Below are 18,284 nucleotides of genomic sequence, written 5' to 3' on the forward strand. Positions count from 1 at the left end.
TTCTATGGGAATAAGATTTAAATAAATAAATGGACCCAAATCTAAACTAAATATATAAAAACCATTTTATTTTGTCAATAAAATATAAACATTATTGACTAATTAGAATCAAAATTGGGTTCTTTTGGTTTTGTTAATAAAGGTCATTCAATTATCTGATGCGATCTTACATTTTTGTACACAAAATTCCTTTTCACTTAGACAAGGTAAACCTTCGTATTGAAGGGAGAGTTCCTCATATGCCGTATTGACTATATGTATATGCATGTCCATGGATGCGCATTTTATGTATTAAGTGAATAATTGAAGAGATTACGGTGAAAGATGGATGCTTTATGAGTTTATGGGATGAATTCATTGGACAAAGGAGATTCTTGTCGAAATTATAGATGCGATGAAAAGTCATGGACGATGAAAAACAAGACACGGCCACTTTGTTCGGACAATGACTACCTACGTGTGGCTTCAAAGGATTTTACTTTTCACACTTCTCTGCTCGCCCATCACAGGGCAGACTCCATAGCAATCAGAGAAAAAGAAAATGAAGGCGATCGTGATTTCGTCGCCGGGCGGTCCGGAGGTTCTGCAGCTACGAGAGGTTGAAGACCCAGAACCCAGAGACGATGAGGTTCTGATCAGAGTCCAGGCCACTGCTTTGAACCGAGCCGATACCCTCCAGAGGAGTGGCTCTTACGCGCCGCCGCCTGGAACCAGCCCTTACCCTGGTCTCGAGTGTTCTGGAACCGTCGAGTCTGTCGGGAGGAACGTCTCTCGTTGGAAGGTCGGAGATCAGGTGCGATCGATTTCTCCCTTTTGTTTCTGGAATGAGGAAATCGTGGTTAGGGTTTATGCTGTATCTGGGTTTTGGATTCTGCTTCTGTTTTGGCTGGATTCTGTGTATGATGAGCTGATTGAAGAACATAACATGGGTTTTGTGTAACTGTGCAAGTGTAATGGCTAAGCACTACATCAGAAAGGAATTGTTTGGATCAAGTACTAGCAAGTATGGAATTGTTTGTTTCTGTGATTAGGGTTGGATGGCACGAAAAAAATTTGAACTTTCCAAGATTTGTAAGTTCTTAGAATTAGCATTTGATAGCCTTCCTGCCGGAATTTCGAAAGTTCACTTCTTTTTTGGGGATCTAAGGCAGCTTTGAATCGAATTTCGATACCCGCCTTTTCCCGGCGTATAGTTTCAAACTAAGCAATTCAGTTTGTATCCATGGAGCACTCCCGCATGCCCGAGTAGTGCATATCGAAAAATCGGTTGAATTCCGACGAGAGGATGATTGCATCTGAGTGATTGTTCGTTCTTGAGCTCTTTATCTTACGCTTTCGTTTATATATATATATGTATCGTATATACACGTTCACATATAGACACCTCGCTAAACAGAAGGAATATCTGATTATTCGTATCACAACAATCTGTTGAATCACCATTAGTTGAGCCTCGAGACTAATGGATGAACTCTTATGAAGCTGCATCTTTCTGTGGGGGCGTTTGGGTTCTGTCTCAGGTATGTGCTCTTCTTACCGGAGGAGGATATGCGGAGAAAGTGGCTGTTCCTGCAGGACAAGTCCTTCCCGTCCCTGTCGGGGTTTCTCTCAAAGATGCCGTGGCCTTCCCCGAGGTGGCATGCACTGTTTGGTCTACCGTTTTCATGATGGGCCGCCTAGCTGCCGGTGAATCCTTCTTGGTATGATATCTTGTTTAAGCTATCAGTGTTTGCATATTTGCTGAGCCTAATTCCTTGATTATGTGAGAAAAAGTTGTTTACTTTGGCCGAACCCGAACACGGTGTCTCGGGTTTCACGAGATATTATCCAATCTCTGATCCGTTTTGGTCGAGTATCCAAAGGTCGGTACTCAAAACCGATCTTCAGATAAAACGTTTTGATTTTTGTTTTTAGAAATATGTATCATATACTAGAGGCTGAATCGGGTACTGTGTGCTAGAGATTTTCCGATTACCCGAATTTGGACCCGAAATTTCTAGAGCTTTTAGTTAATATTGATTTGTATGTAGTTTATTTAAAACTTAGGGGGAAAAGGAAAGAGGAAAAGAGATATGGGTAGACATATGATTACTTGGAAACGAGTGATTAGTAATCATTTGAAAATGTTTATAAATTTTGGAGGAGTTAATCCAACACTGAAATTCATTCGGACGACCACAAATAAACTTGGAATTAAGGCGGTATTGTTAGGGGCAAAAAGGTAATTTTACCGTGGGGTCTGAGGTCGCGAGTTCGAATCCATCTCTCTACATTAAAAATGTAGGGGCAAGGTGGCCTAATATATTCCCTTCCCCAACACTCCCACTAGATGGGGATACGAACTATGTTGAATAAAGTAATACCTGCCTCGGACCCATCCTTAGCTGAAACTTCCTAATTTTTTTGTTCCTAAAACCTAAACATGTATAGGAGAGGAGACATCGCTCTCGTACAGCTAGCTCGCTCTTCTAGCTTGAGCTGAGACTTCCTAATGTTTTCAGGTTCATGGCGGTTCGAGCGGGATCGGGACATTTGCAATTCAGATGGCAAAACATCGAGGAGCAAAAGTATTCGCGACGGCAGGTCTTATAGCTCCATTTTGCTTTTCAGTAACCTTACTTGTCATCTCCATGTTTCTGAGTTGTTGGGTTTGTTCCGAACAGGTAACGAGGAAAAACTGGCTGTCTGTAAGGATCTCGGAGCAGAGGTCTGTATCAACTACAAGACCGAAGACTTTGTTGCAAGGGTGAAAGCAGAAACTGATGGAAAAGGTGTCTTTTTTTTTGCTTTTTCCGTTGATCCTTCCACATCTATGGAAGAAGAATGATCTATGTTCATGATCGGTCGTAACTGTGGAAATCTGAAACTGAATAGGAGTGGATGTAATTCTGGATTGCGTCGGGGCGCCGTACTTGCAGAGAAACCTCGACAGCTTGAACTTTGATGGGAGATTATGTATCATCGGTCTCATGGGCGGAGCTGTAGCCGAAATTAAACTCAGCAGTCTTCTTCCGAAGCGTCTCACTGTTTTAGGTAACAAGTGTTCTTCCATCTCTCGTCCAGTCTATTGAGAGGAAATGGCTTCTGGTAAAATCTGCTAAACAGCAACTATTAAGTGTTCCGATTTGGAATCTTCATCAGTTGCTTCCTGATAAGGGTGGGTGTGGGTCGGTATCCGAGTTTTTCGGGTGTACCTGAAGTCGGTCTTGCCCCATTGAGTTTTGCGGCCGAGCTATCCGTATTCTGCCTTGTGGGGATTGGGTACCCGACCTTTGGACACTTGCAGAGCGTGGCCAGGGCTCAGGTATCCGGCAGAGAGGTTGGAGCGGTGTGATGAGGCGAGGTCGCCGAGAAAGAAAAGAGGTGAGAGAAGATGAGATGAGGGGAGAATCAGGGAAGAGACCGAGGAGACGTGGAGAGAGACGTATCTCGTCGCTGCGCCTCTCCCCCTCTCCTCCGGCTCGGCCCTGCCCTCTATCTCCCCTCTCCCCCTCGACTCGGTTGTCCGTGGGTACGGGTAACCCGCCAACAGAACGATATTCGAACCCACAGCCTGACTTCTCACCGGCAAATGATCCGATCTTGCACTCGTCGAGGCTCAGGTTCCCGGGGCACCTGTGGGCTGGGGTCTCCTGGACCCGGGTACCCACATCCCTTCCCTTCTTCCCGAGTCACTCCAAGACCGCCGATCCGGCACTCTGAAACCTAAATGCACGATTTTGGATCAAATTTTACGGACCATACAGATCGTTATCGAGCGTGTTCTTGAAGCCCTAAAGTTTTCGGACATGTGAACTTCCCTGCAGGGGCTGCGTTGCGTCCGAGAAGCCGAGAGAACAAAGCGAGGGTCGTGGCAGAAGTGGAGAAGAACGTGTGGCCGGCGATCGAAGCGGGGAAGGTGAAGCCGATTATTCACGCGTCTTTCCCACTCTCAGAGGCAGCAGAAGCTCACAAGCTCATGGAAACCAGCAACCACATTGGCAAGATTCTGCTCTTGCCCTGATTCCGCAGCCATGAGAACTTATAACACATTATTTCTTCATGGTTGAAATCTCTCTCTTTCTTTCTTCTAAAATAAAAACATGGACTTGTGTTCTTACATTTTACATGGGATGTTGGTGTCAAATCAATAAAAAAAAGCTGAGTGTTGGGTCCAATCCAACGGTCAGGTTTGGATTCGAATTTCGTATTCCAACGTTACGGCATCTGCATAAATATATATATATATAGATAAAAACAATGCTAAACGACTGAAATATTGTGGTTGAAGTTTTGAGTTCGGGTATCCGAATTTAAGATATTTCTACAGAATTGTGATTCGGTTTCCAAAATGCTTGGATTTAGAATTTAATCTCTTTCTTTGGTTTGTGACCGACTAACCTGTAAAGTCGAAATCTTTGTCATATATATTTGGATATTTTTTTTATGTAAAGGATTTTTCAGAAGTATCCATCAAAATCAACAGCCAAAACTTCTTCTTCTACTTCCAGTTGATCCTCCATGATCGTTTGGTCATCTCCATCTTTGGATTCTTCAGTGGTATCGTTGTCATCCTCTTCGGCTGCATCTTCTCCGATCATATCGAAGTCTTCTTCTGAGAAAATGGCCTTTCTCTTCACTTCTCGCTCGTCTTCCAAGCTCACCAATGGTCCTGTCGTTGGATTCCGATCTTAAAAGACATCAACACTCTTATGTCCTAAGACCCATCAAAGATTCGTTGTCCCACCCATCGTTTCAAGTAAAAAAGAAAAAGTACCTATCTTCCTCTTTGCAGTAGCTGCTTCTTCTTGGGTTTGATGAAGGTAACGAATGCGTTCGTCGTCGACCTCCATGAGAAGACAACTTTTGAGTTCACCATACATAAACACAGAGACTATATCTTCGACCATGTTTGTTTGACTTTTTGAGGACGACGGCAAACATTTGTCTTGTCCTTAACCACTCGCATGACTTGTAACTTGTTCCTTGATGTTGATATTCACATTTGTTTATGGGTTAGACCTCACACAATATATATACATACATATATTTGGTTTTACCATATCCTCATTTTACATTCATATATATATATATATATATATATTTGTTCCTATATTTGCTCAAGTCAGCAACCGTGCCCTGAATTTATCACTGCTCGGTTTCCCAAACAAACCACGCCATGAATCTGCGTTGGCTTTCGACTAGGGATTAGGGATCTTTACTTCAAATTCAAAGTACAAATATAGAGAATCCATTTTTGGTTCTCAAAGCATTTGTGCTAAAAACTCCTCCGATTCGTTTTCTCCTAAAAAAAAAAGGACCAGAGAGAGACCTCAGAACTTGAAATCTTTCTTCTTCTTCCCTTCCTTCTCATGCATTTTTCGCTTCCTCTTCTTCTCGTTCTGCAGCATCCGACATTTACAAGAGACTCAAAATTTTGTTTCTCATGATTTCAAGAAGCATGAATGAAAATAGCACTCAAGGCAGGATGGATGATGATCATCATCATATATTATGTATGTATGTATGTTCATTACCTCGGCGACCATGTCACTGAAATCCTCCCGTTGAGTACGCAGTTTCTCCTCTTCCCTCGCCTCCTCATACCTTACAGAACATGTGGTGGGTGGGTTACAACATATTGTATAAACTGAAACCCTCGTATTCAGCCGAATTACAAAAGGACTCCTCCTCCACTTACTTGGTAGGTAAAACATTGTCCATGACTTCCAGCTCTTCTGGCTGTAAACTGACATCCACTCTGTCTGCCTTCTGACCTCTGAGCAAGTCAACCTGCTTGACAACACATCACCCGTTCTCACTGTATCAAACAACACCCCCCCAACAGAGCCAACCAATCTAGTTTGCCAATATCCTAACAATACATTATCCTAAAGCAACTGGCAAGAGTTTGGGTATATCACCGCATTTGCGAGAAATTCTCGTTTTCTCATCCAGTTTGTCACTAATATCAGTGCAAAGAACTCCTATATCAACAGCATCTACTCGTTCCATTTAAGACTATTACCATATAGAATTCAAACATAGGCTGCTTACCCTTTTGGCTCCCGTCTTGTCTTGAGTACCGGTGTTAATAACATATGTATGAGTTGTTCCAAGCAAAGTACCAGGAGCAATACTCTCTCCCTTTTCTTCAAGGACCTTCAGAATCAAAGGACAAAAAAAAAGTATTAAGAAACTAATAACAAAATTTTAGTTACTTGAAGTGAACAGCTAAATGAACACCACAATTCTCATCGTTAAGTTTCTCACTTGATATAAAGGCCTCTCAGGCTCCTTTCTCTGCTGTTTACGAAGTTCTATTGCATCGGGTGTCTCAATACCGGTAGGAGTGCTGAACAAAAGAATGCGAAACAATCAGCTTTGTCCTTCAATGTAGCAACAAAATACATATACACCTCACTGAAGGAAATATAAGACTAAAAATGATACCTTGACAGCGTATCCACAGACTGAATACCGTCCTCCAGTTCCTCTTCCTCCATCTCCTCTTCTTGTTCCTCCTCCTCCTCCTCCTCCTCTTCTTCTTCCTCTTCCTCCAAATCACCCCAGTGCTTGCTTTTATCAACTGGCTCCTCCTGAAGTCAGTGAGAAAAGGAGAATTCAATGTATAGCTCACAGTTTATGAATTTATTTTATCATCATATTTTGATGACCAAGAAAAGGTCCAGCAATACTGTTCCAGTATTTTACCACCACATCAGCTATTGATCTAGCTTAGAAAACGTACCTTCTGTATAAATTCTAAACTGTGGCATGTGGACACAAACCCTATTACCAAAGCTGAGGAGAATGTTCAAGAGTTACCTCGTAGTAAGGCTGTTCAGGCTGCTGGACACCAAAGACATCTCCATACAGTGGACGTCCATACTATTTACAGTACCAACAACATGAAAAAAAAAATAACTAACTCTGATAAACAATAGTAAATCAATAAATGGAATTACAATGCAAAAATACAGAATTAAAAGTCTTACTTCATCAACGGGAGGTTTTCCCCAACCCCCGGGATGATAACCAAAGCTAGCTCCAGGTGGAATAGGGGCATTTAGACCAGGAATTTTTAGATGTGGGTAAGAAGGTGGAGGACCGTATCTCTGTTAAAGAAGGATCAATGGACAGTTCCATTGCAATCAGAAACATGATGAAGAAAATTCTTGATAAAAACTCACCTGCATATTAATCAACCATGGCGGAGGAGCACCATCTGGCATACCAAGAGCTTCTTTTAGTTCACGCGACAAGGTTCCTGGTTTCATTTCCCTCAGTTTAACCTATTTTTCAAATAACTAATATTAGTTCAAATACCCTAAGTCATAAAACTTATTCAACAACTTAAAAATAAAAACGAACATGTTGTGAAGAATCGGAGAAACGAGTACCTCAAATTCTTTTCCTTCGAAATATAGATCACCAAGAGCTGTCAGCTTAGGCTTTGTCTGGTATTTGAAGAATGCATCATGAAGAACCTGGCCAGAGAAGGTACACCAACTGTGAAAGAAAGAAAAACAATAGACAATGCTGACCACATAAAAGCTCTAAACAAACAAACCTGATAGTCAATGTCCATCTTTCCCATTTTAGGCTGCATACGCTCCCGTTGCTTTTGCTTCAACTTCTTACCATCTTCTTTCTCAATGTAAGCCTACACAAGAAGCACAAAAAGGCTTGGATCAGGTTGTAGGAGTTTGGCAATTTATCCCTAGATCCTAGATAGACCAAAATAAATACCCCTGGCAAATTTTTTATTTGTTGAAACGCATAGAAAGTTCAAGTTTCCACGAACCGTACACCTTCAAATCCAAACAAACAGTTCAAGAAATAACATACTTGTCTAATTTTTTCGATCCCGGTTGCAGCAATAAAATCAGGAAGCTGGAATGGCTGCTTCTCTATGCCTCGTTTTCCCTGCAAAACAAAATACGCCGATGAGATGCAACTATAAAGAACAGAGCAAGCACTACAACAATTTAGACACAACGAAATGAGACTGAAACCTAAGAAAACGAATGCGTTTAAAAGGAAGACTGCTAGAAAGACATATATGGTAAATGAGCAGAAGTACTGATAAAGAATAAATCTCTAGCAGGGGAAGATCCTGCCTAATCAACTACACAGAAAACATGATTTCTGGCTCAGAATAGCATTGGATTACGCTCGACAACAGAAATATCAATTCAATTTACAAATATAAACATTTAATGAGTCCTGTCTGGAAACACCTACAAGTCCAGGCTCCATGGTTATCACAAACGTTCTCCTGCAAGAAGCACATATATAGGTATAAGGAAACTTAATTGACATGATGATCTCTATATCTCTTTATTAAATTCCCCTATGTGCCTGTGCCCCACACCCACGACCCACAGAGACACATTTGAAACAGAGGTAAAGTCTTGAAAGATCACAAACCTGCAGATATTTTCTCTTTTGGCACCAATGCCTTGGAACAGGTACTGTGTTCCGATAAGATTTCAAGTACACCAACAACTTTGGGTCTGCTGCAGTTGCATCCCAGACCTAGAAATGTTAAAATACAGAAGTTACTTAGAAGAATAGAATGCAGATGTAGACTAGGACACTAAGCAACTAGCCAAAATAGAACTACTTGAAAATATAAAAAAGGTCCGGTAAAGTCCACGGTAGCATTAGAAACGCACAAACATCCCATCAATTATAAGACACAGCTGAACAAAGATACTACAGGCTATCAATGTGGTTCATGCTACAAAATTCGAAACAGCAAATTGAGATGCTATACAGAGGTGACAAAACAAAGAAACCGAGCGTAAGATACCAGAGATATACTATGAGTGCAAAATTCAGAACAAGATAAACATCGGAAGAAGATGGAAAATACAGCCAAAGGGAAACATAAGACTAACGTTCAGACATCCCTTTTCAGTACTGCTGAACTTATAGGTCGTTATTGAACAGAGGAGCATAGAAATCCGATATGGTAAGGCCAATCTTTAGAAATACAACCATACCTCAACCACATCAGGCCTAGCGGAAACCTGCTTCAGCTCAGCAATCTTCATTCTCCGTTGGAGCTGAAAAAACAAAATTTCTCATCACTATAGTGACGGAGATATCCAACTAGAACACAGAAAATCAAAGAAGAACATAAGAAGGGAAATGACAATCAGCTACAACATAAACCTTTTTCTTCTTGTTAGAGAGACCTTTCTCTTTCAGCTGGTTGTCATTCTCTTCCTCCTCTGAATCAGAGTCTGCATTCTTTTTCGCATCCGCCTTTTCCTCAGACTCATCCTTCTTGTCCTCCTGCTCAAGCAAAGCAAGGAAATGTTGAGATTTAAGCTTGGCGAAACCTTCTCACTCGCACTTAACAGCCACAAGTCGCGTACCTCAGAAGCAACGGGTTCCCGAAAGTTGAACTTCTCAAAGATCTGCCTAAACTCTTCGTGGAAACCATCATCTAGTTCTGCCTGTTCCGGAACATACTCTATCACAACCTGCTCCGTAGCCTACGAATTCGATCGGGCAAATGAACAAATATTAACATATATCGATGATAAAACCTAAAACTACGTAGAGGTTCCACCGTACGGGGTACAGCCAAAACCCTAGAAATCCAAGCCCGCCAAAACAGATTGACGATGTACACAAACTCCACCTGCTGTTGCGGATCTGCGTTCTCCTTCGACTCAGTACCACCAAAAACGTCGCCTTCATCCGCATCAGACGGGGGTACTTTGTTGTTCTTTTTCTGCTTCCGCCGCCGACGACGCCGCTCACTCTCGCGAGCCTTCTTCGACGAAGCAGTACTGTTAGGGTTTGAGGAGATACCACCGTTGGGAGCTACGCCATTTTCGTGAGAGACGATGGTTTCGGCGGTCATGTTCGCAGAAGAGTCCCTCAGGCGAGAGTGATCAAATTCAGAAGGTACAAATAAGAGGAAAGATCCCGAAGGAAGAAGAGATATGAGAGAAGAGGGAAAATTGAGGCGACCCCTTATCTATACAGGATACCAAAACCACGCGCCAAAAGTTGGCGCGTGACCTCACGCTTCATTACTCGCCGGTCCGGCCGGCCGGTTCGGTTTACGGCTTTATTCTTTTATCGAACTGGTTTCGTTTCTTTTTTTTTTTTGGTAAAACTGGTTTCGTTTCTTGGGTGTTCGGTTCTCTGTTTGGCATACTTTAATGGCTCATGATCAGTTAGGCAATTTTGGTTATTAACCGAAGAATAAAACATAACGTAATCGAATCCCATTCCAATATAAAAACGGAACGATTATAATTTTTCTAAATTAAAATAATTAAATCTAAATTAAACCGAATCGAATAAAAAAATAACTCAAAAATCAGAAATTTCTTTAAAAAATTGAATTTTTATTATTAAAAACCGAATTCAAAATGAACCCAATCAAAATCGATATAAAAAACCGAATGGTTATAGTTTTTATATAATCAAAATATAATCGAACCGAACCTAAACCGAAAACCAAAATGGCCACCGTTGTGATCATATCTCATTGATGTGTCAATAACTATGGATGTTCAGTGCATGAAAGACAATTTCGCTCAAATCAAACATGAAAGAAGAGTATATAAGCATTCATTAGCTGAGTCTTCTTGTGCTGAGAATCCTCATGGTTTCTTCATCAGCATCAACTTTATCTTCTTCCATCTGCTTCAGTAGAGTATCTGTATTCTTTCCACCTTCTCTTACATCTGCCCTGATCAAAGCACTGTACATTTCTCTGTTCACGCCAATGGAAGTCTTGAGTGATTCAACAAAGCTTTCGACTTCTTTGAAGTTCCCTTCAACGCCAAGCCAACTCAAAACGCTCGTGACGAGCTTCGACCCGGGCCTCCATTTCCTGTTCTTTCCTTGGACACTGAGAGCAGATTTCATGCATCTGAAAGCTTTATCTAGCTCAACCTTCGCAGCATAATTATCAGCCAGAATGCCCCAAGAATCCGGTGTAGTAGCTTTGCCTTTCCCCGATAGATCCTCAAGAACTTCTTCCGCCTTATCGTTCAACCCTTTTGCAGCATACCCACGTATCAAAATTCTAGGGACACGAAAATCGTAGCAGTTTCCAGATGATTCCCACTCCTCGAGTACTTTCTCCGCTTCTTCCAGGCCGTCGAGCTTCACAAGCGACTGCAACATGACAATGTAGTCCTGGTTTATGTGTCTCTTACACGCTTCTTTTTCCAAATCCCATAACCTTAACACCTCAGTCTTCTCTCCTCGGCTTGCGTAGAGAGAGATGAGATGGTTGTAGCCAGTACCATCTTTGTTCTCCAGCCTCTCTTCCGACTTCTTCAGAAGTTCAGAAGCTCTGTCAGCATTACCAGCTTTGATGTAGAAATGGGCAGCTACAGCATAGGTGTTCCAATCCATGATAATACCGTGATGGTTCTCCATTTCTCGCAAAGTTCTCTCGATTCCTTCGAGATCAGACATAACACCATAGGCATTGATGCAGATTCTGAAGCTGTAATTATCTGGAGCCACATTGTCCAGCTTCATCTCATTTAGAACGGTAGGAACCTTGTCATGTTGGGAGGTTTTGGTGTAAAGGCACATGATGTTGTTGTAAGTAAGAGAAGACAGTGTGATGCCCATCTCCTTCATCCTCTGAAAATGGAACAGGGACTTGTCGATGTCCTGTTGCCTGACATAGCAGTTCAGAAGAGCTCCATACGTCTTCTCAGTCTTGTACTGTTCATTGAGACAGTTGAAATACTCTTCCGCAGTGACAAATCCATGAACTCTGCCGATGAGATCCAAATGCACCGCGTGCTCGGTCGGAGAGAAAACGCATACACCCGTATCGTTCATCCATTTCGAAACCTGAAACCCTTATACCAAAACCCAGATTGAGAAACTGCCTCGATTTTCTCGGCGACCGAACAGAAACCCGAGTCATAATCACCGAAACAAACATCAAAGGGGAGAAATAGGAGAAGGGCAAACCTGGAGAGCGTGGTTGAAGCGTTTGCGCCGACGAAGATCGTGAACTATACGAATAAGCTCAGCAACAGATACCTTCTTCCCGGATTGTACCCAGCTTTGAAGTTCCGGCAAGACGCTTGCTTTAGGGTTCCCAAAAAGACTGATTCTGGAGTATAGCGTCGTCTTCTTCACCCTGTTCGTATAGTAAAATCTGCTTATCACTGCTCTTTGCATCAGAATAGCCGACAACCTCCGAACTGTATTCATCGTCGCTGAAGCAGATGTGGAACACTGGCGAGAAAGATGATTGAATTGGCAGATCATATTGAATTAGATTCATAAAGAGATATTATTACTTTAGTTGCTGTGGTGTAGTGATTATCACGTTAGTCTTACACACTAAAGGTCCCCAGTTCGAATTATCCAGTTTTTCTGTAAAAGAAAACAGTCGAATTAGAGGGAAATTAAATAACCCGGGTCTCGTAACTCGTAAGAGGACCATTATAAAATCAAAGGAGATGGACGCGTTAAGACAAACTTGGATGAACATGAACGCACACTTAGATTCAAGATACATATGATCCAAGATTCCAGATCAGAGATTTAACAAACTTAGATACAAGAGGATAAAAACACAAACTTAGATTCAAGATACAGAGGGATCCAGATGAAAGGACCATAAGGAAAATTAAGAATAAACCACCAAGATTTAGAGTCTTAACTTAGGTTTAAAGGAAGAAATAAGCAAAATCAGAGCTTAGCAAAAAAAAAACGACAGTGCTTTTTCGAGTAGGAAAGCTTACAGGAGTGATCACAGTGCTGTATCGTGACCAGACAACTCCAGTGCATGCGACCGCTGTTACAAACAGAGGAGAAAAGAACTATTGAATCACTGAAGAGCGGCAATTCGATGGAAGTGATCAAGAAGAACAAAATCAAGAACAAGATAAGCATGCGTAAAACCCGAGCACGATTCATCGTTAATGGCGATCTATTGCAAAAACTGTGATCAATCTATGGAAACCTACTTTCATTGTTCCACGAAAAGTAATTGGAAACAACCCTATTTCAATGGCGAAAACAGAATGATTTATGTAATGGAGAATGCACAAACGTGTGCAGCTTCTGCAGAGAACATGAATCGAAATGATCTGAAATAAAAGAGATATCATCAAATCCGAATTTCAACATCCTCAATTCCTCGCCAAACGATAGATTCCCTTTACTTTCAGGGAAGGCCGGTTGTTTATCCATTATTAGATCATCAAAATTCCTGCATTCTCCTGGATCGTAGGAGTACTAACAGATACATGCTCGGATCCGAAAATTGTCCGGAGATGAGATGACACGGACGCGATACAACAAGGGTAATTTCAAAATCGATGGATGTAAAACAGCACGGATTAAGAATTCGGAGATTTCGATGGAAACAACCCAAACGGGAAATTGATGGAAAAAACGATCGAACGATAGAAAAGAAAAAAAAGAGGAAGAAGAGTTTGACTGACTGGTTTTGGGTCCGGCAGGGTGATTCCAAAGAGCTTGTAGCTTCGAAGCCGCCATGGATGATTTCCTTCGACCTCTCTCCGAATTGTCTCCCTTCTTTTCCATCCCCTCCACCTGCCTTATTAAAATCGCTGCTGCCCTAAAACGGCGTCGTTTTTGGGAAAACGTATTTTCAATATGAGAAAATCCTTGATGAATAATACAAATTATAATAGTAAATGAACGCTTGGTGTGACACACACAACGCACGACATAAGGCGTTACAATAAAATCATATGGTTATTTTACAATGGAATTATGAGAATATTTTTCTTCGGGTTTGCATCATCATTCATTAACGGCAAGGGGCCTCGCTTCAGATGAACAATCATGCCCGAAACATATATAATAAAAGGATCAGATTATATAAGAACAATCGATGCAAATTCAACGACCCAAATTAATATATATCTCATGTGATATATACATATATATATATATATTCAATGTGTATTCTCTCAAATCTCTTTAGCACTTTGAAATCGTGTTGATTTATGTATTGTTTATATGTACACTCTTAAAGGTAATATGGAGGAAATTCCGAACGATCGTTCTTACTTGAGTTTTCGAGAAATTTGATAGAGGCAAGTCCCTGCAGTGGCGAGGCTCACACCGAAGAGGTTCCAGTTCTTCTGCAAAACCAACAAGCCAATAGACTGCATTGAATCAAGACATAAACCCTCATTTGTCCCAAATCACAATCATTTGTATGTAGTTTATTTAAAACTTGGGGGAAAAATGAGAGAGGAAAAGAAACCCGAGTCATAATCACCGAAACCCTTATACCAAAAGGGGTTTTAACCCTAATAACCCACTTGGGTCGCAGCAATTTCAGGGTACACCACCCGAAAAAAAAAAAAAAATTGCGACCTTATTACGACTAATATATAACTAATATACAACTAAAATAAGAGTAGTTTATTAGTCGTAATAAGTTGTATATTGGTTATATATTAGTCGTAATAAGGTCGCAAATTTTTTTTTTTTTTTCGGTGGTGTACACTGAAATTGCTGCGACCCAAGTGGGTTATTTGAGTAATATTCCCATACCAAAACCCGAGTCATAATCACCGAAACCCAGATTGAGAAACTGCCTCGATTTTTTCGGCGGCCGAACAGAAACCCGAGTCATAATCACCGAAACAAACATCAAAGGGGAGAAATAGGAGAAGGACAAACCTAGAGAGCGTGGTTGAAGCGTTTGCGCCGACGAAGATCGTGAACTATACGAATAAGCCCAGCAACAGATACCTTCTTCCCGGATTGTACCCAGCTTTGAAGTTCCGGCAAGACGCTTGCTTTAGGGTTCCCTAACAGACTGATTCTGGAGTATAGCGTTGTCTTCTTCGCCCTGTTCGTATAGTAAAATCTGCTTATCACTGCTCTTTGCATCAGAATAGTCGACAACCTCGGAACTGTATTTATCGCCGAAGCAGATTGGCAAAGTATTGGAGATTAGCTTTAAATATAACGAGTTGCTGTGGTGTAGTGGTTATCACGTTAGTCTTACACACTAAAGGTCCCCAGTTCGATCCTGGGCAGCAACATTTCTGAAACTTTTAGTAATATGTTTTTGACAAAGGTTTTTTTTTGGTGGCTCTTTCTCAAAGTTCTCTCCTTTGAGTTTGAAGCTGAAACCCTAGTTCCTCCATCTCTGCAGCTCATGTGGTTCTCTGTCTGCATCAGACACAACAATGGACCCAATCATGGGTTGCGTCTCCGAGGAACAACCTTGCTTTCTCGCCGCTTTGGATCTTCACACAACATGGGCAGATTCGGTCTTTACAAGAGGATCTCCCCTCTCGGTGATCCCAAATTCTCCATCGTCCCCGTTCTCGACGAATGGGTGAGGGAGGGCAACTCCGTGAACAAGCAACAGCTTCGGCAGTTGATCAAGGAGCTTACCAAGTACAGCCGCTTCGGTCATGCCCTCGAGGTTCATCTCCTCTTCCATGTCTCTGTTGTTTTGTTTGCTTGTTAATGTCTTCTGTAGTCTCATGGTCTGTGATCCTTCGTGTTCTGTGACAGAAATGTGATGGGTCTGAACCTTAGCTTCTGAGATTTAAAAAAAAACAATGACGAAACTGTGAACTCCGGTTGCTTGCTGGATTGGAGGCCTTTTTCCCGCTGAAATTTCTGTGGTATCATAAGATAAACTGGAAATTCTCCATACAAGCAATGTTTTGTCGCATGTAAGTTCAGTGCATTCGAGTTTTGCTTTTGCCTGCAAAGCATAGTGTCCCTAATACTGGAATTGTTAGGGCTTATTCATAGTTACTGCTCTGGTTCGGCCGTGAGCGATTTCTTCCTCGGATTTTTGAGGCATTCGATATAGCGTAGCATTCATGTAGCAAGTTCTTGGCACAAAGTTTCTTGATTTGGATACACGGATTCGAGAGCTTAGGAAATGAAAGAAGCAATTCCGTTGTTCATGCTAGAGGCTTGAGAAGTTTCTTTTTTGCCATTCCTTATGTTTTAAGTCTTGCTTCAATACCCTTCTTGTATTGTAGTGATCTGAAACTTGATGTTGTTTGCCCGTGTAGCTCGTCGCCCGTTATCTGATTTTGCGTTATTGAAGTGAAATCTTTTAGGTATCTCAGTGGATGTCTGATAAGTTGTTATATGCTCCTTCCCCAACCGATTTGGGTTCACGGGTTTGCTTGATATCGAGGGTCCACGGCCTTCAAAAGGTAGAGGAATATTTCAATAACGTCCCCGAGAGCATGAAAACCGGTGTGGTATTCAGCAGTCTCCTCAACTGTTACGCTCGTGAAAAGTCTGCAGAGAAAGCAGAGAAGCTCATGCAGACGATGAAGGATACGGGAATTTCCGTGAGCACGATTTGTTACAACGTGATGATGAATATGTACTATCAGATGAATGCCCACGAAAGATTAGATTCTCTGATGCTTGAAATGGAGCAAACCCGAATTCCTTACGACCAGTTTACTCTCAGCATCCGCCTTAGTGCTTATGCGTCAGTTTCCGATACCGAAGGAATAGAGAAAACTGTGGAGAGTATAGCCTCCATCTCGCAAACCGCCGTCGACTGGAGCATTTACACCATTGCAGCTGACGCTTATCTTAAAGTTAACCTCGTCGATAAGGCAGTAACGATGCTGAAGAAGTGCGAGGAGCTCGTGAACGGAAAAACCGGGAATGAAGCATTTCATATGCTCATCAAACTGTATGCGAAAACCGGTAGAAAAGAGGACCTTTGCCGGATCTGGTTCCATTTCAAGGCAGAGAGAAAAGTGTATAACAGAGGCTACATTACAATGATAGATTCAGCTCTGAAACTTGACGATGTTGAACTGGCCGAGAGAGTCTTAGACCAGTGGGAATCCGGGAAATTGTCATACGATTTCCGGATCCCCGATCTGTTGATTCGAGCCTACTGCAAAAAGGGTCTCGTCGAGAAGGCTGGAGGGCTCATGCGAAAGGCGGAAGCAAATGGAGTCGATCCACCGATGGATGCATATTCATGCTTGGCAAGCAAGTACCTCGAGGATAACGAGATTTCCAAGGCGACGGAAGCGATTGAACGTGCGATTTCGTCACGGGCCGATGCCGAACAGAGGCATCCGAAGAGAGAATTGATGAGTCTGTGCATGAAACATATACAGGGAAGAGGTGACAGAGACAGGTTGGGTGTGTTCATGGAGTGTTTAAGAAGTGAGAATGTCTTCTCCGCAGCTGCAGTTGAAAGACTCCATCTTCATCTGTCAAATGGTCCAAAAATAAAATGCTAATAACTTTTTTTTTGGTGAATATATATATATATATATATATATATAAGCTCAATATCTATCTTGATTAACTATCTTTATCATATTAATCTTCGTTAAGATAATCTGCAATGAAATATGTTCCTCTATAGATTAGTAATTATGAACTGTCTTTACGTACATAAACATTCAAACCTGCACGCATGAGGATTCGCTCTTATACCTTAATTTCCTTCTATTATAATTTTATTTACAATGAATTAAACATGCTATGTTGGGTTTTAGATAATCGATCTGCCTTTCCACGAGAATCCAATAAGCGAAAGACAGGGTTCGGTTCGGTAATGATAGTTTCGGTTCTGTAAAAATTATACCAAACTAAAACCAAATATTAAATAGTTCGGTTCAGTCCGAAATGGTATCGTTTTATGAATACCAAATAAGTATAAACTATAATATATATATATCGGATCGGTATTTATTCAGTTTTGTATTTTTATGGTTCAGTTCGAGGATGATTTATTCGATTCTATAAAAAAAATATACTAAACTAAAACCGAACATTATTCGATTCGGATCAGTCCGGTTTTGATATGGATCAGGTCGGAACTAAATTCCGGAGCGGAAGTACCCACTCCTCATCAAACATTTTACTAGGGATGTCAATTAAACCCGGAGCCTGAAACCCGGCCCGAATCCGCCCGAGAATAATAAGGACATGGGCCTAAAAAGTATAGGCTCATTAAATTTCGGGCTTTCGGGCCTCGGACCACTAAATGGGTTGCGGGTCAGTCGGGCCGAACCGGTCGGGTCTCAGGCCGGGCTTAAGGCCCATTAATTTTTTTTCTAACCCTTTTTTCTAAACCAAAGTTTTAACTCTCTATAATTATCTTAACTTCTTTTTAACCATATTACATCATATATTGGATAATCTTCTTTTGTATTATTTTTTTACCAAATCAATTACCTAATACTTCTATTTGATTATATTTTTTTTGTTTTATATTTTTTTTCTCACTTTTTTGTTTCGTACTAGTGGGTTGGATTTTGTTCTTCGATGCGCATAAACAAACACATGTG

The 18,284-nt window shown here is 41.4% G+C and overlaps 6 protein-coding genes and 1 non-coding gene across 11 annotated transcripts; 4 read left to right on the forward strand and 3 right to left on the reverse strand.

Annotated features, from left to right (window-relative positions):
- The first annotated feature begins 467 nt into the window (after positions 1-467).
- Positions 468-4,168, forward strand: LOC104812957 (quinone oxidoreductase PIG3). The gene is made up of 6 exons (XM_010540389.2): positions 468-793; positions 1,521-1,700; positions 2,502-2,583; positions 2,664-2,771; positions 2,875-3,033; positions 3,807-4,168. Exons 1-6 carry the CDS (start codon positions 542-544, stop codon positions 4,001-4,003), a joined length of 978 nt encoding a protein of 325 aa, XP_010538691.1. The 5' UTR covers positions 468-541; the 3' UTR covers positions 4,004-4,168.
- A 252-nt stretch (positions 4,169-4,420) lies between these two features.
- LOC104812958 lies at positions 4,421-5,071 on the reverse strand. The gene is made up of 2 exons (XM_010540391.2): positions 4,757-5,071; positions 4,421-4,651 (listed from the first exon to the last, which is right to left on the reverse strand). The coding sequence occupies exons 1-2, from the start codon at positions 4,887-4,889 to the stop codon at positions 4,440-4,442; spliced, it is 345 nt and encodes a 114-aa protein (XP_010538693.1). The 5' UTR covers positions 4,890-5,071; the 3' UTR covers positions 4,421-4,439.
- Positions 5,072-5,104: 33 nt separating this feature from the next.
- LOC104812959 (splicing factor 3B subunit 2-like) lies at positions 5,105-9,943 on the reverse strand. The gene is made up of 17 exons (XM_010540392.2): positions 9,638-9,943; positions 9,369-9,488; positions 9,163-9,285; positions 8,991-9,053; positions 8,413-8,520; positions 7,831-7,908; positions 7,553-7,645; positions 7,383-7,469; positions 7,173-7,274; positions 6,978-7,097; positions 6,808-6,870; positions 6,433-6,578; positions 6,253-6,334; positions 6,037-6,141; positions 5,681-5,772; positions 5,517-5,586; positions 5,105-5,381 (listed from the first exon to the last, which is right to left on the reverse strand). The coding sequence occupies exons 1-17, from the start codon at positions 9,860-9,862 to the stop codon at positions 5,313-5,315; spliced, it is 1,746 nt and encodes a 581-aa protein (XP_010538694.1). The 5' UTR covers positions 9,863-9,943; the 3' UTR covers positions 5,105-5,312.
- Positions 9,944-10,441: 498 nt separating this feature from the next.
- Positions 10,442-15,002, reverse strand: LOC104812960 (pentatricopeptide repeat-containing protein At4g21705, mitochondrial-like). 5 transcript variants are annotated; one of them, XM_010540395.1, is made up of 5 exons: positions 13,440-13,479; positions 12,735-12,787; positions 12,328-12,363; positions 11,953-12,222; positions 10,442-11,829 (listed from the first exon to the last, which is right to left on the reverse strand). In XM_010540395.1, exons 4-5 carry the CDS (start codon positions 12,196-12,198, stop codon positions 10,585-10,587), a joined length of 1,491 nt encoding a protein of 496 aa, XP_010538697.1. In that variant the 5' UTR covers positions 12,199-12,222; positions 12,328-12,363; positions 12,735-12,787; positions 13,440-13,479; the 3' UTR covers positions 10,442-10,584. The 5 variants fall into 5 exon arrangements, with proteins under 5 accessions (XP_010538697.1, XP_010538699.1, XP_010538698.1 ...); XM_010540397.1 differs by having other exon boundaries at positions 12,317-12,363; XM_010540396.1 differs by having other exon boundaries at positions 12,288-12,363.
- On the forward strand, positions 14,951-15,023 carry TRNAV-UAC. The gene has a single exon. It is a non-coding gene; the product is annotated as a tRNA-Val (tRNA).
- A 93-nt stretch (positions 15,024-15,116) lies between these two features.
- On the forward strand, positions 15,117-15,676 carry LOC109116614 (pentatricopeptide repeat-containing protein At4g21705, mitochondrial-like). The gene is made up of 2 exons (XM_019202398.1): positions 15,117-15,412; positions 15,505-15,676. Exons 1-2 carry the CDS (start codon positions 15,140-15,142, stop codon positions 15,526-15,528), a joined length of 297 nt encoding a protein of 98 aa, XP_019057943.1. The 5' UTR covers positions 15,117-15,139; the 3' UTR covers positions 15,529-15,676.
- Positions 15,677-16,079: 403 nt separating this feature from the next.
- On the forward strand, positions 16,080-17,228 carry LOC104813359 (pentatricopeptide repeat-containing protein At2g20710, mitochondrial-like). Its single transcript, XM_019202361.1, has one exon. It carries the CDS (start codon positions 16,080-16,082, stop codon positions 17,226-17,228), a length of 1,149 nt encoding a protein of 382 aa, XP_019057906.1.
- Positions 17,229-18,284: the final 1,056 nt, after the last annotated feature.

Source organism: Tarenaya hassleriana, unplaced genomic scaffold (assembly GCF_000463585.1).
Source record: "Tarenaya hassleriana unplaced genomic scaffold, ASM46358v1 Cleome2, whole genome shotgun sequence".
In the NCBI taxonomy this organism is placed as follows: Eukaryota; Viridiplantae; Streptophyta; class Magnoliopsida; order Brassicales; family Cleomaceae; genus Tarenaya; species Tarenaya hassleriana.

What these genes read in the sequence shown, in the direction of transcription:
- LOC104812957 (XM_010540389.2), top strand. Translation starts at nt 542, where the DNA reads ATGAAGGCGATCGTGATTTCGTCGCCGGGCGGTCCGGAGGTTCTGCAG. An exon ending in CTGCCGGTGAATCCTTCTTG is followed by an intron (nt 1,701 to 2,501) that starts GTATGATATCTT and finishes TAATGTTTTCAG; the next exon opens with GTTCATGGCGGTTCGAGCGG. An exon ending in AAAAGTATTCGCGACGGCAG is followed by an intron (nt 2,584 to 2,663) that starts GTCTTATAGCTC and finishes TGTTCCGAACAG; the next exon opens with GTAACGAGGAAAAACTGGCT.
- LOC104812958 (XM_010540391.2), bottom strand. Translation starts at nt 4,889, where the DNA reads ATGGTCGAAGATATAGTCTCTGTGTTTATGTATGGTGAACTCAAAAGT. An exon ending in TACTGCAAAGAGGAAGATAG is followed by an intron (nt 4,652 to 4,756) that starts GTACTTTTTCTT and finishes ATCCAACGACAG; the next exon opens with GACCATTGGTGAGCTTGGAA.
- LOC104812959 (XM_010540392.2), bottom strand. Translation starts at nt 9,862, where the DNA reads ATGACCGCCGAAACCATCGTCTCTCACGAAAATGGCGTAGCTCCCAAC. An exon ending in CTAGGCCTGATGTGGTTGAG is followed by an intron (nt 8,521 to 8,990) that starts GTATGGTTGTAT and finishes TAACATTTCTAG; the next exon opens with GTCTGGGATGCAACTGCAGC. An exon ending in TCGAAGGAAAAGAATTTGAG is followed by an intron (nt 7,275 to 7,382) that starts GTACTCGTTTCT and finishes TTTGAAAAATAG; the next exon opens with GTTAAACTGAGGGAAATGAA.
- LOC104812960 (XM_010540393.2), bottom strand. Translation starts at nt 13,494, where the DNA reads ATGGCGGCTTCGAAGCTACAAGCTCTTTGGAATCACCCTGCCGGACCC. An exon ending in CCCTGCCGGACCCAAAACCA is followed by an intron (nt 12,788 to 13,439) that starts GTCAGTCAAACT and finishes TGTTTGTAACAG; the next exon opens with CGGTCGCATGCACTGGAGTT. An exon ending in ACAGCACTGTGATCACTCCT is followed by an intron (nt 12,223 to 12,734) that starts GTAAGCTTTCCT and finishes CTTTCTCGCCAG; the next exon opens with TGTTCCACATCTGCTTCAGC.
- LOC109116614 (XM_019202398.1), top strand. Translation starts at nt 15,140, where the DNA reads ATGTGGTTCTCTGTCTGCATCAGACACAACAATGGACCCAATCATGGG. An exon ending in GCTTCGGTCATGCCCTCGAG is followed by an intron (nt 15,413 to 15,504) that starts GTTCATCTCCTC and finishes GTTCTGTGACAG; the next exon opens with AAATGTGATGGGTCTGAACC.
- LOC104813359 (XM_019202361.1), top strand. Translation starts at nt 16,080, where the DNA reads ATGTCTGATAAGTTGTTATATGCTCCTTCCCCAACCGATTTGGGTTCA.